Below are 17,959 nucleotides of genomic sequence, written 5' to 3' on the forward strand. Positions count from 1 at the left end.
GAAGCTTTGGTGGGTTTGGTGCTACGTGTTTACATTACCTGCTAGATGTCTATCCTGTTTTTCTACAATGTCTTAATATTCCTACACTACCTTTAGTTGCTTGTAAACCCTATGCACTTTGGGATGCCTCTGCTCTTGGTTAGCAGTCTTTGATTTTCAGGGAGTGGGTATTAAATAATTTCTGGAGAAGGGTTTCCTTTAAGGTGTCTGGAACTGACCATGAAAAACTGCTCCAAGACATCAAATGTTGTCACTTGGAGAGCTGAAGGCTGCTGCTGAGCCTACTGACTGGTGAGAGTAACCATCTGCCTCTTCATAACACCACGAACAAATGAAAAAAAAGAAACCCAAGATCTGCACCTAAAGAGCATAAAAACCACAGCATGAGCCCTGTGCAATACCTTGCTTGTAATGAAGGAGGAAATTATATGAAAGACAAGGTGCTGAACACTCCTCAGCTGAGCACACCTTTCCAGCCCATTCTTCAAAATCCATAAGAGGCTGCTCCAATTGTTGGGATTTTAAAATTTTATTTTAATGGGAAAAATTGCACATTTGTTTTGTTTTGTTTTTTATTTTATTTTAATGGGCAGAATTGCATGTTTGTCTTGTGAAATGACTATTCATGTACTGGTTAGCTCTGGCTTTGGGTTGGTGTGGGGTTTTTTTCCCTTTAGCCTGTAGCCTGCCCTCTCATTTCATGCTCAGATTCCTAATGCCGAGTACAAATTGCAATGTACAGGGTACCACTGCCAATTTGCCAAATGTCTTTCATCAAACACGGTGAGAGAAAAAAAAAAAATCTCAGAGGGAAGTCAAGATACATTTACTTGTCAGGCAACAAATGTGAAAGCATTGCGAGGCAGTAGGGGCTGTGAGCTCTGGGGTTTGATTCATAATCACTCAGCTGCTAAAACATTCTCCACAGATGCAAGTGGACAGCACATTTGTCAATATGAAGGATTTTGACATGTACTGATCACAGGCATGAGATATGTAATGATGATGCTGCTGGGAGAGGAGGTAATTCTATCTCAGCACCGAGATGTCATTATCAACCTATACAACTCAACATTACCATATATTTCTTTTTATACGACTTCATCTTTTTCTGTAGTCAGAATTGATTCTTAAAGATTTTACAATAGTCTTTCCACTGCTTTTAATTCCTTCTAATTGTTCCCCACAAGAATTCATTCGTTTATTTTGCAATTGCAGAAAATAAATGGTCTGAATGAAAAATGACCTTTGGCCTTCGGGCTGATTAGCAATGACAAGACAGAGCAGGGGTTATGATAGCACATATTTATGGTGAAGAATAATAAGGGCATTGAGAAGTATAATAAATGTTTTATTTATGTATATTTAATATTCAAGTCAGTTTCATTATCTAGTGGTTTTAAATCATTTTTGGATCACCATTTCTCATGCACATGGTCCCCTACTGTAATATATTAAAGCAACTATTTTCCCCTTTACATTTAAAATGGCTTAGTCATGCTTATTTTTTTAGTTCTGATTTCCAGGATTTTGCAGAGGAGAATTTGAGACTGATCCTTCTCTAGTGTACAGTGATGCAGATCAGCGCTACCTCCACCACTGCCTCCAGGATTACATCAGTCCCAAAATAGGTATGAAATCAGCATCTAATCTTAAATCCCTCATTCAGAGGAAACACAAGCACTTCCAATTATTTTAAAGTATTACTTGCTTTCCAAAAATATGTTTCTTACGGTAGGAATGACTATTGTGTTTGTTTTTTTTTTTAACGACTGATCTGTGTAGTTACCTGGTATGATTTATATTTTTCAAGAAATGCACCAGCAACAACGGGAAGCGCTCGGCCCCAAGCCTTTGCTGATACGAGGCGGTGTCACTCCACTACTGCCAGGATAATTATAGCTGTTACTATCTGCTGGAGATAGGGCTACAAGAACCAAAACTGGGGCATTTTTTTAAGAAGTCCTGGAGCATGCTGGTGCTTGGGGCCTTCAGGATGCAATTCCCTATCACAAGAGGGGCACCTGGGCTGCACGGGCTTGTTACACCCCATAAAATCCTGCCAGCCCAGACCCACGACAAGCTCTCAATTACTTCATATGCACACAGACAGCCCCTGCTCATCACTCCACTCGCAAAATATTAACCGAAGTAATATGAAATCCGGGGTTTGTTGCAGTGAGGATTGACTCAGGCACCAAAACCAGGCAGGAATTATAAACCTGCGACACGCTTTTGGGAAGCCGGTACCCTGGTTTCAAGCAGTGGCCCCAGGGGATGCGCAGGAGGGTGGGCAAGGGCCAGACCTTCTCCCCAGTGTCTTCTGTCATGCACCAGCAGCGAGAGGTGCAAGAGCCTTAACTGGAGGTTGCATCTCGATTACGGTGTTGAACGGCCATTGGTGGCCGCTGCTCCCATTCATTTGGCTAAACCTTTTTCGAATCCATTTATATTTTTGACAAGGAGAGTTCACCAATTTAATTAGGTGCACATGAAAAGATACTGGCTTTTGTTCCTTCTAAGCCTTTTGTCCTGATAATTCATCTGGGTGCCCCTCATTTTTTTTTGTATTGTTGAAACTAATGAATAACCATTTCTCATTCAGGTTCTGCTCACCATTCATGGTCTCACAGAGCTGGGGCACAGCTCCCTTGGGCACTTCTTTTCCAAGCTCAAAAAATCAAAATCTACTTAGTCTCTTTTTGTATGGAAGCTGTTCCCTACCTCTGATCATCTTCGTTGCACTTTTCTGTGTCTTTTATAATTCTACTATGTCCTTTTTGAGAGGGACTTCAGCTGTATTCAAGACCTGAAGGTAGTATAACATAATGATGTTTTCTGTTCCTTTCTGCTAAGTGCTCGGATGATATTTCCATAAAACTATCGACTTCAAGATCTTTTTCCTGAATGACCTAAGAGTCACACTTTCCCCTCAGTATTACTGAGTACTTAGTGATATTGCATTTTATTGCTAGTTTAATCCCCGGTGACTCAGCTTTCTGTGAATCTTCTGCAAAATCTTCATAGTCAGATTTGGATTTAGCTATTCTCTACTTTGCTCTTTGCCTGGTCACCCTTCTTCCTATGTCATTTACAGACATACGCCACAGTTCAGCTCCCAGTGACACCCCCAGGGTGGACTCACTGATAATCTTCAATGATTGTAAAAATCACTGATTTATTCTTACCTTTTTTTTCCAAGTTGGTTTTTTTTTTGACTAATTATTAACCCAGGGGATGAATTCCCACAATGAAATTCCCTTTTTCAGCTGAAACACGACCAAAGTAGCTCTTACTCCTTCAAAACACCACTACAGCTGATTGCAAAGCAAGACTTGCCTCCACAGGAGCTGTGTTGACCATGGAGATGCTACTGGTCAGTAATCCACCAAACTCCTGGAGCAAGCTGTTAGCGACAGCATCTGTCCTGGGAGGTTAGGTGGGTGCTCATGGCCACCTCATCTCTCCAGGGACGGTCCCTGGGGACCAGCAGGGAGGCAGGCGTGGGGCTCGTGATGCTGGGCAGCGCTTTCAGGAGGGGTCTGCACCCCAGCCGAGCACCCAAGGACTGTGGTGATCCCTGAACAGGGCACGGGGAGGAAGGCAAAGCTTAACCCCAAGGACGGGATTACTGTAATTGCCATGTCCACGGAGAAAGGTCTCCAAGGAGGTAGGAGAGTGAGAAGATCCTATTACATATTTTACATACAGCTATTGCCTTATGGACAAGTCATGTCTGCTGCCAACCTGAGATCAGTGAATGACAGTATTTTATATAGAACAGTAACTTTTGATTTACATATATAAGAGTTGTTGATTCTATCTGTGTCCAGATGTCTGGAAAAGGAAGCAGCTTTCCCCCACCTCCCTCCTGCTCCCTGAGAGGCTATTAACCTCCTACTGACGCAAACTAATATGCAGTCGCAATTCCCCAGCTCCGACTCAAAAATGCAGACATTACCATAATCGGCTAAAACAAGTATTTATAAACATTTCAACGGGCAAGATATCATCAGCAGGGGCCTTGAATATTTGTCTTAAAATTTATTAACCAACAGAAGAAAAAGTGGCATAAATAAAGCGAAGGTTTGTTGTTGCTACTTTTTAAGAATAACCTGATGATATGAAATAATCTAGCAGACAATGTCATGAATTACATGACCTCATGTTTTACAAACGCGACTCCTTCATTGCTATTATCGCAAAAACAACTGACTTTATGGCTGTAACTCATGGGAAAAGAAATTGTTCAAATGTTTGCTTTCTATTTTTACTAGTGTTATTTAGAGAAATCTTGAAAACCCAACTACTAAAGCTCAAGATTTCTTCCTCCCCAGTTCGTTATAATGCTTTCTCTTAAAAACTACACTTGTGAATTTGTTGTCTTGAAACTGTGTGTATTTGGACATCCAGCCACGGAACTTGGCTGAGCTATATTCACGTTCAAGAGACCTATCACACGTGGCTGAGCTTTATGAAGCAGTAGCGAGAAACTGCTGATCTGCAGTATAGTTCCACAATAACTCTATTCATATTAATGCAGTTGGTGGGGATTTAGCTGACCTAACAGAATGGATCATGTCCTGAAATAAGCCCAGTAAAATAAAAGCTTTGTTAATGCACTCACCAAATTTCTTTTCATTAATTTGTAACATTATTTTAATTATTTACAATGATTCTCCATGAAGCTATTGCAAATAAAGTCTGAAGCTCTTTACAGCAACCTTCTCTTGATGGGACCAGAAGGGGATGAAAGAGTCTACAAACTAAACAAATCACGATCCATTCAAGAGAGGGTGTTGGCCATTGATTTGCACTATAGGGTTCCTGTCAAACAATGAAGAACAACCTGAAATAATCTTGAAATATATGGCACATGCAACTGCGAATTGAGATAGAAAGGCTTGTGTGACATATTAAAATCTCTCAAGATGAAGATTCATCCATGAATCAGCATCCTGCTCTAGGCACTTTGTGTTTTAAATATCTATTTCTGCTGCAGCTGCTCAAAGCACTAGCATGGCCAGGAGACATATACTCACAAAAAAAAAAAGCAGGATGATGGAAATGTGAGGCCCAAGCCAACGTCAAGGAAAGCAGACAGAAGAAACAGACTGCACTGGGTTTTTCACCTTCCCAAATATGCCCAAACAGAGCCACTTCTCTGAGCGCAGAGGATTCAGGGTGCCTGGGCCAAATCACAAATCCTACCACAGCCCCTTCATGTGCTACACTGAATTCCCTCTACTGCAAAGAAAATGTTTGGGAACCACCTTTTGGGCTCTCCAAGTCTGGCATCTAACCCCACCTCCTATCTGTTGAGCTCATTCAGCATCCATGGGTGCTCGCAGGAGTCCTTCGGTGCCTGCTTCGCTCCTTTCATCTCTATATCCTAGTGCATCTTTTGCAGCTGCATAAACCATCGCTTTACAGGAAGAAAATGCGATTAAAAGCCATGTGTATGCAAAGCAAAGGTCCATCGCTGCTTTTGAAGCGTGCCATGGATGGTGCACAGAGGAGAGCAGGGCTAAGTGCCCATCTGCAGGGTAGCACCTTTGAGGGCTCCCGCACTAGCCCCGTACAGAGACGCACGTGGGAAGGAGCACATGAAGATCTCAGATCTCATTTTGCGAAATTCTGGCTTCATCTTGTGAAATTAGTCCACGTCTCACTGCGAGTGACGAGCGAGAGTGAATCAGGACCCAAGCCGCAGCCGGCTGGCTCCAGCTCTCCCCTCCAAAGCCCGAAGGTTGGGAAAAATCTGTGACAAGTATTTATGGGTTCAGTGCTGCAGCTGAGGAGCCAGCAATGCGAGAGCAAAACACGGTGTTACTTGAGTTGCATCTGCAAAAGCAGTTGCTGTGGCTCTTTTTTTTTTTCATGAACAATTTAGACATATTAAAAATAACGTTTTATAAAAATAGAAAAGCAAGCTCAAATTTATCTCATAGTACAATTCCTGTTCACATAAGGGGCATGATGTAAGGATACGCACAGCACAAATTTGACCCAAACATGGCAAATAAATGGGTGGTTTATTTCTGCTTTAAGTACAGCAATGAGCAATTAAGCTCAAAACTCCAAAGCTATTAAAGCGACTAACTCCCACTGAAGTCAATGCGAGACAGAAACATGAAGTCCTCTGAGGCTCTGTATTTTAATGTCTCGAATGCAGATTAAATATTTATAACTATTGCAATCTAACAAGATTTCAGCCTGAAAATTTCACTGCAATCTCTGAAGGAAACGGCTTGGAACAATTTCAGTTAAATATAAACAAAGACTGCATTTGAAACCCTCACTCAGGTAAAGCTCCCATTGCCTTCACCAAATAAACCCGGCAGGATTAGGCAGGTAAAAATAAAGCCAACTTGACATAAGAGGATATTTATCTGCTACAGCTACAACACTCCGTAGGAAAGCGTGGCATGCTCCGTAATTGAGTGGTAAGTTATCTTTCATATTATATTTTTCTTATGCAATTTATTTCACAATGATTAAATCAAAAATATAAGCAATGAACTTACCCAAATTCTTTGATCAGGCAATTGGAACTGGGAGCAAAATTGAAACAAAAACAACACATTATTCCTGCGTTGGTACCCTCATTGCAATCAATCTACTAATTAAGATTTTATTTAAAGATACTAATTAAAATGTTATTCTGAATGATTGCTACTAATTAAAATGTTATTCTGAATGATTTGTTGCACCAGGGTATTCTCTCCCCAAAAATGTAATCCTTGTAATGGCAAATTATTGTGAAATATCATTAAATGATCTAATTTTCGTAGCTTTTGGGCCACTGCCACCGGGAGGAATTTGGCCCAGGCAGGGACAGGGTAAGGACTGCAGGGTTTATGTCTTTAATTCTACTTCAGAAACCTATTTTAAAGATCCATCTGTTAGCTGTCCTGTTATCCAGTTAAAAAAAAAAAATAAATTCTTACTTCATCAGATGGCAAGTTTCAGAAATAAATTCACCTCCAGAAACACAAACTTGCAGGACACAAACAATGATTTTGTTCATATTTTACATAGATAATTCCTGCCAGCAGAAAATGAAAACCTGCAGTGCGCTCCACACCTGTACTTTTACAGGGGTGAACAGGACTATAAAGGAAAAACAGCTTTTCTGCGAGCCGGCCCCCAGTCCTCTATAAATACCGAACCAAATTCTGCCTTTGCAAACAGGAGACTCCGTTCTATTAAAGTCAGAAAAAAAGCAGATTTTGGCATTTACTCTTTTGACAGGACATGTGATGGTGGTTAAGGGTTTTTTACAATGTATTAAGAGTGCATGTTACACTCATGACCTTTGTCTCCCTCCACCTCACACCAAGTTAAAGACGTTATCCCTAGCAGCTAGGTAAGTGATGAAACAAAAGCCAGGCTTTACCATGGATTTTTTTAATCTATTGCACAGTAAGAAATGTGGAGGAATGGGCAAAAAAGTATAACGGGCATATTTGTGCACACCCGTGCAAGTGTTCAGCAAGGCAGGTGCACAAGTAGCCCTCCCTCCTGCCAACGGAGGTGGCACCCAACACCTCCCACTCACACTGACGGACTTGGTGACTGCACTAGGACCTTCCTTGGACACCAATAATAGATTTAACCAACTCTCTGCAAAAAACACGAAGGGTGAAATCCCGACGTCCTGCCCGCTAATGGCAAAACGCCCAAGGTCTCCACTTCACCTGCACGCCTACGGCATCCTCGCCTAACTGCCATTAACCCTCCTGTGTAACTCAGAGTCATACGCTACGTAGAAGAGTATCCAACTCCTTCCCCGCCCACCACAGCAAAACTCCTAACAATGCATTTTACCCAAACACCCTCCTTTCCCACCCACCAACCACGCTACCTGCCGCCGGCATCAGACCAACCTGTGGCAAAACCTTCAGAGCCCCTTGAATCCAACTTGACTAAACAACATCGATTTACACCTTCTGAAAAGCTAGCAGCACTAAGCAAAATAATACTGTTTCTTCCATCGATACAGTACCTGAAATGACCTCATTTAAATAATTTACTACTAATTTACAGCCCCTTAGCTGCTCTAACAGAATCACTTGATGGAGAGGAACCAGCCTGGTTTTACACCAGAGGACACAAAGAGGATTGAGCTCCTGTTTGCGTATTTGTTCATTAGTACTACAAAATGGGAATCTTTATGTGTTGCTTTGCAACTTGGGCAAATAAGGTAACTCAGCAAGAGGTGCTGAGCTGCTATTAAATCTCATACATAAATTCTCAGTAATTTTAATACTTAATAGATCCGTCACTTCCTTCAGGCCTTGGAAGTGGAATGGGGTGTTTTTCTGCACTTTCCACCCATGCACTAGCATTATGTTTGTGCATGTGCAACTATATATGCCATCAGCTGCTGCTCCCAGTTCTCCAGAAGTCCCATATTTCAGAATATATCCCACACAACTTAGGACATAACAACTGTTTACTTCATTGGGAAAAAAAAAAACAAAACAAAACAGGCAAGTGCTGGCAGATTATTGGCATAGTTTGCCCAGGAACTCAGAGGAAGCTGCACCAGAGACAGCAGCTCCTGGTTGTACACTTAAAATACAAGACACGTAAGGGATGTCATTATTAGGGTGAAACAGCCCGTAGTCAGCAAGGGGTTCAAATCTGCAAATACCACAGAGCATTTTACTTCAGGCGTAAGATTTAACCCAAATATTTAGGAAAATCTCCTTGAGCAAGGAGGAGGAAGGCAAAATGAGGGTGCGGTGCTGTTGAAGAAAAGCAGCATATAGTTTGCACACAGGTCCTCTTTCTATACTACGTACACATTGCAGCTGTTACACCATTTTAGGGACACCCTCCTAAATTTTTGTTATTCAGCAAATAAGCAGCACGATGACGGCCTATGAACAAGATGGCAGCCCTCTCTTATAGCATGTCTTCAGGTATGGAGGAGCAGTGATCCTACAAAGTCATTGCACACGCTATAGCCCACAACAACTACCTAAAAGAGATGGAGCATTTGCATTATGAGACTTGAAAGCATTGGGTGGGAGGTGTTCTCTCTTTTCTGGGAGTCCTTAAATATTGACAACTGGGATGCTCAGCTTTCCTGCCCCAACTTTGAATCTTCATTGTCTCCTTGTAGTCAATATTGACTCCACCGCAACGGTCCAGAGCATGGGAGAGTGCTGAAGAAGACACGGGTCGCTGCAAGTGTTGGTAGCTACACTACAGTTTTGGAGGACACGGTTCTAAAACATACATGTAGTTTGAATCTAGCTTCCTCTATAATCAAAACATGTTGTTTCATCTGCAAAACATCAAGAAGCTCAGAACAATGCTTACGCTTTTTCACCACAATGGCACAGCAAAAACTGTGTGTTTTAGGAAATCCAAAAATGACTAAGACTGCATTCATTTCTCTGCACCTGCTTTGAAGCATCAACAGGCTTGTTTACAACATCAAAATTCCCAAAATACTTACTTGTGGATGAAACAAGAATCCCGGGGAAGGTCTCAAGTACTTCTCTTTTAAAGCTTCCAGTGGGTCAGTTAACTTTCTTTTTTCTACTCTGTAAATGTTGAAATTAGATTTGCTTGTGATGAATCAGTCTCAGATATTAATAATTATACAGCTACTCATGTTTAAAATAGTCAATTATACATCAAGTAATTTGTTTCTCAGAGATAATGGTAAAAGATAAGGAAGTACAGTCAGCTCTCGGTTCCTACATACATCTCATTACTGCGGCTGGGGGTTGTGAATCGCCATTAAAGGGAGATTATACCATTTACATAGGAAATAATCCCATTTCAAAGGACCGGTAATAATTATAACAGGAACCAATGACTAACTACCGAGCACTTTTATGAAGAAATAAGGCAACCGAGTGTGCTCTCCACTCAGAGGAGAGGAATTCAAGGCACCAGGAGCCTTGAGCAATGGGTCCCTTCTCGTCTGTCCATGCGAGACATCGCAGTCACCATCCTGGATACCCCTCCTTGTGCATGGCCGTGCACATGCAGGGTGAGAAAGGTGGGCTTGTAGGAATGCACTGAATCTGATACGCCAGCAACAAAGACTGCGATCGACTCCTGTGGGCATTTAGGTGGCAAAATGCAGCATGGATAATTCGGCGGCAGTGTGGAAATTTGAGATTTTTGCTTTTTCTGTAACTGACGTGTATGGTTTAAGGGACAGATCCTGCTGTCCATACGTAGGTGTAACTCATGGCAAAGGAAGGCTCGGTAACAACTGGCCTCATGCTACGCTGCCAGAATTTGTACAGATTTCATTAGTTGGTAATGCAGGACCATAAAACATGGATCATTATTTCCACTGCTTCAGGCATTTAAAATGAGTATGATGCAAAGAAAACCTATGGTCTAATACAGATACCAATCTGGCATGAATAAAACCATCTCAGTAAATAGCATCATATCCTGTTTCTTCATAATGCATACCTGTTGTCTTATGCAAGAGCATTCTCCAAAACCTTGCCCCACAGCATTTCTTTTTCAGATAAAGTAATAAATTAACATAATTTACATGGCAGTAACTTTTTTTTTTAACAATAGGCTGTAAAATCAGTCATTCATATTACAGACAAATATTTTTATGGCTAATATTTCTCTAAACTAATTTAGATGCATGACTTTGGCTGGTTACAGATACATGAGCAGAAAGGCAAAGGGCAAAGAGGGGCTGACGCACAACAGGACGCAGGTGAAATCCAGATCCCAGTGAGATCCATCTCAGCACTACTGGGAAACACCGAGAGGTCAGGATTTTACCACTGGCGTTTAAAACCCCAGCTCACTGACAGCGTCTGCTTGTGCACCCGTCGAAGTCAACAACAAGGCTCCCATTGATTCCGTAAGGCAGATCAGATTAACCAGCCAACTGGGTGGCTTTGTACGCACAAGGACACTGCGCCTTCAACTACATTAATGAAATGCCCAGATAAATCAACCTGTTGCTTAAATCAGTGCAAAAAAAAAGGCTGAAAGCACTCTCAATTTCCATACTTTTTATACACCTTAGGACAAATCTGCTTTGTTGTACTTATGAGATACTCCCACTTAATTTGGGAGGAACTAAAAAGATGATGTACAGCTGGCACCCTGGTGAGATGCTCTCTGATTTCCAGGGGAAGGCAGAGGCAAAGGGCAGTAAAGGCGAGTGGGCAGCATTTTGGAAGAAAAGGAATTTGGGGCAAACAAGTGATGTCAAATACGCAGTAAATATACAAATACTCAATAGTGATGCCAATTCATTTCTATGTAAGAGAATATATTCAACTTCTGCATGTCAAGCTGCGCAGGTTAAACTAGTGACTCAGTGCAATGAGGGCAGCCATGAAGACTTGCTAATTGCAGCATTACTGGACCCGAAGTTTGCTCTGAGCACCTTGGATTTGAAGTGGGGTGCACAGGTCAGCATGCAGCCTGGGCCACCCCATGCGCCAGGTGGTGGGACGATGCCTCGAGGGATGGTGGGATGGGAACAGGGTTGTCCTGCATCTGCGGGCAGGTGGCCCTCGCAGACCTAACTGCCTGTACCAAAGGATGCCAAAAGGCAGCACATAGTCCGTTACCTGTAAATGGGATCCATAAAGAACGGGGTAGGCCTGGCGTGCTGCAAGGAGGACTCCGAAGCTTTCCTTTGCTCGAGGTCGCCTCCTTTCTTTTCTCCAAAGACGTGGTTTTTCCGAGGCTCAGCTTGTTTTGTGCTGCTGGCTCGACTTCTGCTGCCCATGCTGAGATCTAGAGGCTGGTCCTGGCTTGCCGCAGAGGGGGCTGCTGGCTTTGAGGGTATGGGAGTAAGTGGCTTCTCCTCCTTACGCTTTATGGTGAGGTCAAAGGGAGACTCAGAGCTTCCCTTTGGGATCTTCTTTATTTCACTGGGTGATTGGGGTTCCACTTTCAAGGGTAACGGTCTCAAGTCTCTATCAGGAAATGGATACATTGATTGAGAGAATGCTGGAAAAAACGGGAGGGGAAACATGGAAGGGTAAGGTAAGGCTCCGACTTTTTTGTCTTGCAGCCCCACAAGTCCTGTTGAACCAAAGTACTTTTCAGCAATAGAAGCAATAGCCTTTATAGAATCATTCACCGCTCCTGACACCGCAGTCTGCTCCTCTAAGGATGGTGAGAAAATGGAATGATTGCTGTGGTCTTTCTTATTATTTATTGAAGCCAGGCTCTGCAGAGAGCTTACTTTGTCTTTGAACATTTTACCATTTTCTTTAAATTTCTCTTTCTCACTTTCAATGTCACTTTCCAGATCAGAGCCCGAGGTGGTTTCCAGGTCACTGCCACTGGGGGTACTGACATCGTCAAGGTCAAGGTCACTACTCTCTGACTGGTCACTGAGTTTCTCATGCGGCCTCTCTTCAGAGGACCTCTCTGGTTGAAGCTCCACTGGCTTATTCTCCCCTACTGATGGTTGCTTATTTAGTGCCTTCAAAATATCCTGGGTGGCTGGCAGTATCTGAGGATTTGTCATGAGGGGACTTTGACTTTTGTTTGTCTGATCTGCGCTCGGTAGTCCTTTAACAGGAGAACTAGTAGGTAGCAAAGGTGGCCTGTGGTACAAGCCTGAAGGAAACAGACCAGGGAAGCTAAAAGAAAATCCAGGAGCTGTTGGAAAGGTAAGACCAGCAGGATGCCTATTGGCTCCAAAATAGTCAGCAAGGCCCGGATTTGCATGATTCATATTAACCATGGACGTTTTATCCATAGCTGGGGTTCCAGGAAGTGAAATGCCTTGGCCAAAAAATCCTCCTGCTGCAAAATGGTTCTTGCCCTCACAAAATCTCCTGTGTTTATTTAAGGAAGACGTAGTGCTGAACATTTGTCCACAGTCTTTGCACTTGATTTGGGTTCTGCAATCAGCATGCATGCGCTTATGACGACAAAGGTTTGAAAACTGAGTATAGGATTTATGGCAGACCTCACCTGTATGTAAACAACAACAACAACATCTCAGGCTTTATGATAATTGCCCCCATCCTCAAAATTTTGCAAATAACACCATTTTTTTACCCGCCAAATGTCAATTAGGAAGCCGCAAGGAGAAGTCTGGGTGCACAAACGTACAAAAAGCCATTGTACTCTTCCAAAGCAAGGCATTCAAGCAGACAAATGTCTAAAGACAGCACCAAAACCCACTCCAACAAACCAGAAAAGGTCTGAAATCACTAAAAGACAAAATTTCCTTGTTTGCTCTTTGCATTGCAGTGTTGCATATTCAGTACCGTTATTCCATATTGCATTAGCACCCAGAGCCCTGCCAAGAGCCACGGCTCAGCGCTGTAACACCGTATGAACCCACAGTGCTCCTGCGCAAGCGAGCACTCGTGTCTTCAGATGACATCCATTTCTGTCACTATTCACATGTGCAAAGTTAGTCATTAAAATAAACATTTGCAGGACCAGACTGAGACAGAGCGAGCTGCCTCACAGAGCTTTCAGTCTGCAAGACCACAAGGATATGGAAGAGGTGAAGGAGACAACCAGGTATTTCCAAGTGCATAACCTTGTTAACAAACAACGTTTTTTTTCCACTTACAATTAAGAATTTAATCTCATGAAAGCCCAGGCTAGAGCCTGAGTAACCTCAGTCTAGTACTCTCATATGTCCAAAGCATTTCTATTTGTATAATGCATACAGTACCTACAGGTGCCTGGGATGCTATAACTCTAAATTCCACATCTTAATAACTTTACTAGTCTTAATATTGCTTATTTGTCTCTTGCACATGAAAAAATACATTCTATTTCAACAACAATTTCCTTTAAGAATGCAGCTGTATTTATTTGCATGTCTGATGCTCAAAACAGCTCGATGGATTTCCTTTCAGACTCCTCTGGGATGAGAATAGCTTCAGCCTCACCAAAGCAGCACTTGGAGAAAGCCTGAAACCACAGAGGGGAGGAGATCTACCTGGAGCTCAGGGGCCTGATCTAGCCTGCGATGCTTGGCACGCTGGAGCACAGCTTCCAGCAAGCATTTTCAGTAGCAGGAGGCTGGAAGTGGTCCCGGTGGTGCAGAGCAAGACACTATGAAGAAGGAATCATGTTGTTGAAGGAAACGGGATTTTGCAGGTCCCTGATTTTCTGGCTGCTACAAACCTTAGGGAGCAAACTGGGGCAGCAACCAAACTATAGGTCTGGAAGTTAAAATGTGGTTTGGAAGAGGATAACTCTCAGCTCCCCAGTGCCTTTTCATGTCCCCTTTTGGCATCCTTTGGATGAGCAGGGGCACTGGGCAAGTCCCAAGGCTGCACTATGTCTTGCACTCTTCATTATGCTAAAATTTGTCCGTACCTCCGCACTACCTTGCCTCTAGTAGTATCAGCTCTAGCCTTGTTTAAAAACAAGGCAGCAGCATTATCAGTAAGCAGTGTTATCCCTCTGTAATAAATCCTTTTTTTTTTTTTTTCAGCCAGGAAAAAGCATGTGGCCACTTTATTTTTATTTAATTTTTGTTATATCATAAGCTCTCATCTTTCACACATCAAAGCCACACAACAATACACATTGTGTATTCTGAGGGCTTTTTAACAATCATTTTCATGATTTGAGACAGACTGACATAATTTACAATGGCTCTATTTTAAGCCTGCAAAGGAAACTGAATTGAATGTATCCCATCCTGCACTCTTGGTTCCCATGAACTGCAATCACGTCCTCTAACTTCCACTCGCACCGGGGCCCGCGCTAACCTTCCTGCTCTTCTAAATCTCTGCCCTTGAGAAACTTGACCACTTGTTGTCATCTCTTAACTGTTTACCTCTTCAGCTGGCTGCTTCATATCTCAGCAACAATGCTCCTATTGTTCGAGGGCCTGATCCTGCCTGATCCACCCGTTTTCCCTGTTCACGTCCCGTTGACATCCCTGGGACAATTCATGGGGTAAAGAGTGCAGAATTGGGCCCAAACACAGGAAATTTGCAATGCGGTAATTCAGGAAGAATGTTTGTTGCTGTGTATCAGTTACTGTTCCTGCTGGAAATCTTCATTCACAAGGAAAGACAAGAAAGAAAAGAGAGAAAATAAAAAATAAAAAGAAAGAAGAAAAAAGATGGAAAAGGAAGGGAAGAGAAAAGACAGGCAAGAAGGAAGAGAAAAAATAGAAAAAAGAGAGAGAAGAGAAGAGAGAAGGGAGAGAAGGGAGAGAAGGGAGAGAAGGGAGAGAAGGGAGAGAAGGGAGAGAAGGGAGAGAAGGGAGAGAAGGGAGAGAAGGGAGAGAAGGGAGAGAAGGGAGAGAAGGGAGAGAAGGGAGAGAAGGGAGAGAAGGGAGAGAAGGGAGAGAAGGGAGAGAAGGGAGAGAAGGGAGAGAAGGGAGAAGAGAGGAGAGAGGAGAGAGGAGAGAGGAGAGAGGAGAGAGGAGAGAGGAGAGAGGAGAGAGGAGAGAGAGGAGAGAGAGGAGAGAGAGGAGAGAGAGGAGAGGAGGGGGAAGAGGGGGAAGAGGGGGAAGAGGGGGAAGAGGGGGAAGAGGGGGAAGAGGGGGAAGAGGGGGAAGAGGGGGAAGAGGGGGAAGAGGGGGAAGAGGGGGAAGAGGGGGAAGAGGGGGAAGAGGGGGAAGAGGGGGAAGAGAGAGAAGAGAGAGAAGAGAGAGAAGAGAGAAGAGAGAAGAGAGAAGAGAGAAGAGAGAGGAGAGAGGAGAGAGGAGAGAGGAGAGAGGAGAGAGGAGAGAGGAGAGAGGAGAGAGGAGAGAGGAGAGAGGAGAGAGGAGAGAGGAGAGAGGAGAGAGGAGAGAGGAGAGAGGAGAGAGGAGAGAGGAGAGAGGAGAGAGGAGATAAAAGAGAGGAGATAAAAGAGAGGAGAGAGAAGAGAACAGAGAGAGAAAAGAAAGAGAAAAGAGAGAAGAGAGAAAAAAGAGGGAAAAGGCAAAATAAATTATTCTAGTTCCTTGAAAGTGCTTGATTTTCTCTTGATAAATATTTTTTAAATATTTTATTTGTCTATTTAATACAGAACTATTTGTTTAATGTAGAACCATTTCTTGTTTATTTGTTGCAGTATGAAGTTCTGATTTTTCTGCCCTTTTCTCCTACTTTTAGCCTAATTACAGGCATAAGGTTTCTGCTCCCACAAAAGAAAGTCACCTCCATACTTCATGGTACAGAATCGGGCACCTTACCTTCACTGTCCCCATGGTTGATCACAGAAACCAAAATTAAACTGATCAAAATGGTACAACTTGAGTGCCATATCCACAGGTTTGCACAAACTTCATCCTGGATATTATGGGCCAACTCCTCTCCCTGTGTGACGCAGCACAACTCTACCGACACTGACAGTTATGCCTAACATTTAGCAGCAGAGCACCAGACCGTATCTATTTTTCCAGAAAAAAATCTCCAATGCATACATTTACAAGGCTAGGCTAATGTATAACTAAAAACAAATCATGTTTTGTGACCTTTTGATCTCTACCAGGATGTGTTGAGGGCCTGCTTCTTATTCACATGACTATTAAATATAACGCTTCACTCAGGTAGGTTAGAGTGCAAAGCGGGTGAAAAGGGGTGTATTGGCACAGATTTGGTCTTCCTAAAGTTTGGGAAGTTCTCCCTTAAAGAACATTGATACATTATTAAATTATTATTCTCTATTAATATATTCAAAAGTCAACAGAACCGAGACATATTCTATGCTGGAGAAAAGCAAAAATGCACACTTACAGTTGAGAGATATCCTTACAAACTATTAAGGGAGATGCAAATTAACCATTTGACTAAATATTTTATCTCAGTTTTAAAACTAAATTAAACCAATAACGGCAATACCATTAAATGTAAATATTTATTATCATAATCTCAAGCATTTAACAATTGTACTGAGGACTTTACCTTTTTGAGCATAAGTTATTTAAAACTATTTAATGAGGTGCTGCTTGCTCAAGGTGCCTCTTGCATTTAACAGGCAGTCTAGTCAATCCATGGGCTCTCAAGGCTGGCAAAGAAATTTTGGGCCCATGTCTGAAGCCCTTACTCCCAGAATAATCTTACTGTTGGGGACCATCACCTGAAGCCTGGGTGTAAGGTGGCATCAGTGAAGCGCACACCCAGTGCCCCGCTGACTTTGGAGGGGACTCTGTGTCTAAATCAATTGTGCTTCCTCGACCTCCACTATGTTTGTGTTGTAAGATCTACCTCATTTTCATCACATAACTTTTATTTCCAAGTGAAGCTTTGCTTAAACTTTAGTAGTTGGGGGACGGTTATCAACTTTAATTGCTTCCACGTATCAAAGCAACAGAAGCTGGGTTTGACTTCTCCTATTACACCTTACTGCACCCTTTAAATCTCAGCACCATACTTTTAAGTAACTAACTTGTAAGGGAAGCCTCCCTCCTTGCAGCTTTTATTGCTCTGCAGACACCAGGCTTAACACAAACTCCCCATCTGGCTCCCAAAATGCAAAAATTCGTCTCATGCCTACACACACTCTGTACCACGATTGTCTCTGGACCCCAAATTAGCCAGCAGTTAAGTTTGCATATTTTCTGCTTATTAAAAAAATTACTCTAAGTACTATTTTGAATATGTTCAGTCTATTATGGCATGTGGTTTCTATTTGGAGAGGCTGGAGATTTTGCGAAGGCAGTGAGTAATTACCTTAGTGTTGGTGAGTTTTCACTCAAGCTTGGGCGGTGTACTGTAATAAGAGACAGTTGCCATAAACAGACTGGTACAAGTAAATCATGGTGTGTGGCCTTCTGGTGGAAAACAGATATCTCCTTTAGGTGACCCTACCTCCCTCCCATCGCTCAGCAAAGCCTACCAAACATGTGGTCTCCAAACCCTTCTGTTCTGCAATTACATGGCTGTTAGTCGTAAATTGCTCAATGGGTTTTCATCCCTCACGCTGTACATATGAAGAATACTGGTAGCTGTTTTGATATATCAGAATAAATAGTAACAAAGAGCATTTGAGAGATTATTTCCTTTATAAGAGG

General features: G+C 42.6%; 1 protein-coding gene across 7 annotated transcripts in view; it reads right to left on the bottom strand.

Moving 5' to 3' along the window:
- Positions 1–17,959, bottom strand: part of MECOM (MDS1 and EVI1 complex locus) — a 343,388-nt gene that overhangs the window by 11,512 nt on the left and 313,917 nt on the right. For 3 of the 7 annotated variants that reach the window (XM_068406155.1, XM_068406154.1, XM_068406159.1), the window contains 3 exons: positions 11,586–12,948; positions 9,473–9,560; positions 6,528–6,554 (listed from right to left, as the gene is read on the bottom strand). In XM_068406155.1, the coding sequence (XP_068262256.1) occupies positions 6,528–6,554; positions 9,473–9,560; positions 11,586–12,948 (1,478 nt within the window). The remainder of the gene's footprint in view (positions 1–6,527; positions 6,555–9,472; positions 9,561–11,585; positions 12,949–17,959) is intronic. The other 4 variants (XM_068406158.1, XM_068406156.1, XM_068406160.1 and 1 more) reach the window with 3 other exon arrangements.

This window comes from Nyctibius grandis, chromosome 8 (genome assembly GCF_013368605.1).
Source record: "Nyctibius grandis isolate bNycGra1 chromosome 8, bNycGra1.pri, whole genome shotgun sequence".
NCBI lineage: Eukaryota > Metazoa > Chordata > Aves > Nyctibiiformes > Nyctibiidae > Nyctibius > Nyctibius grandis.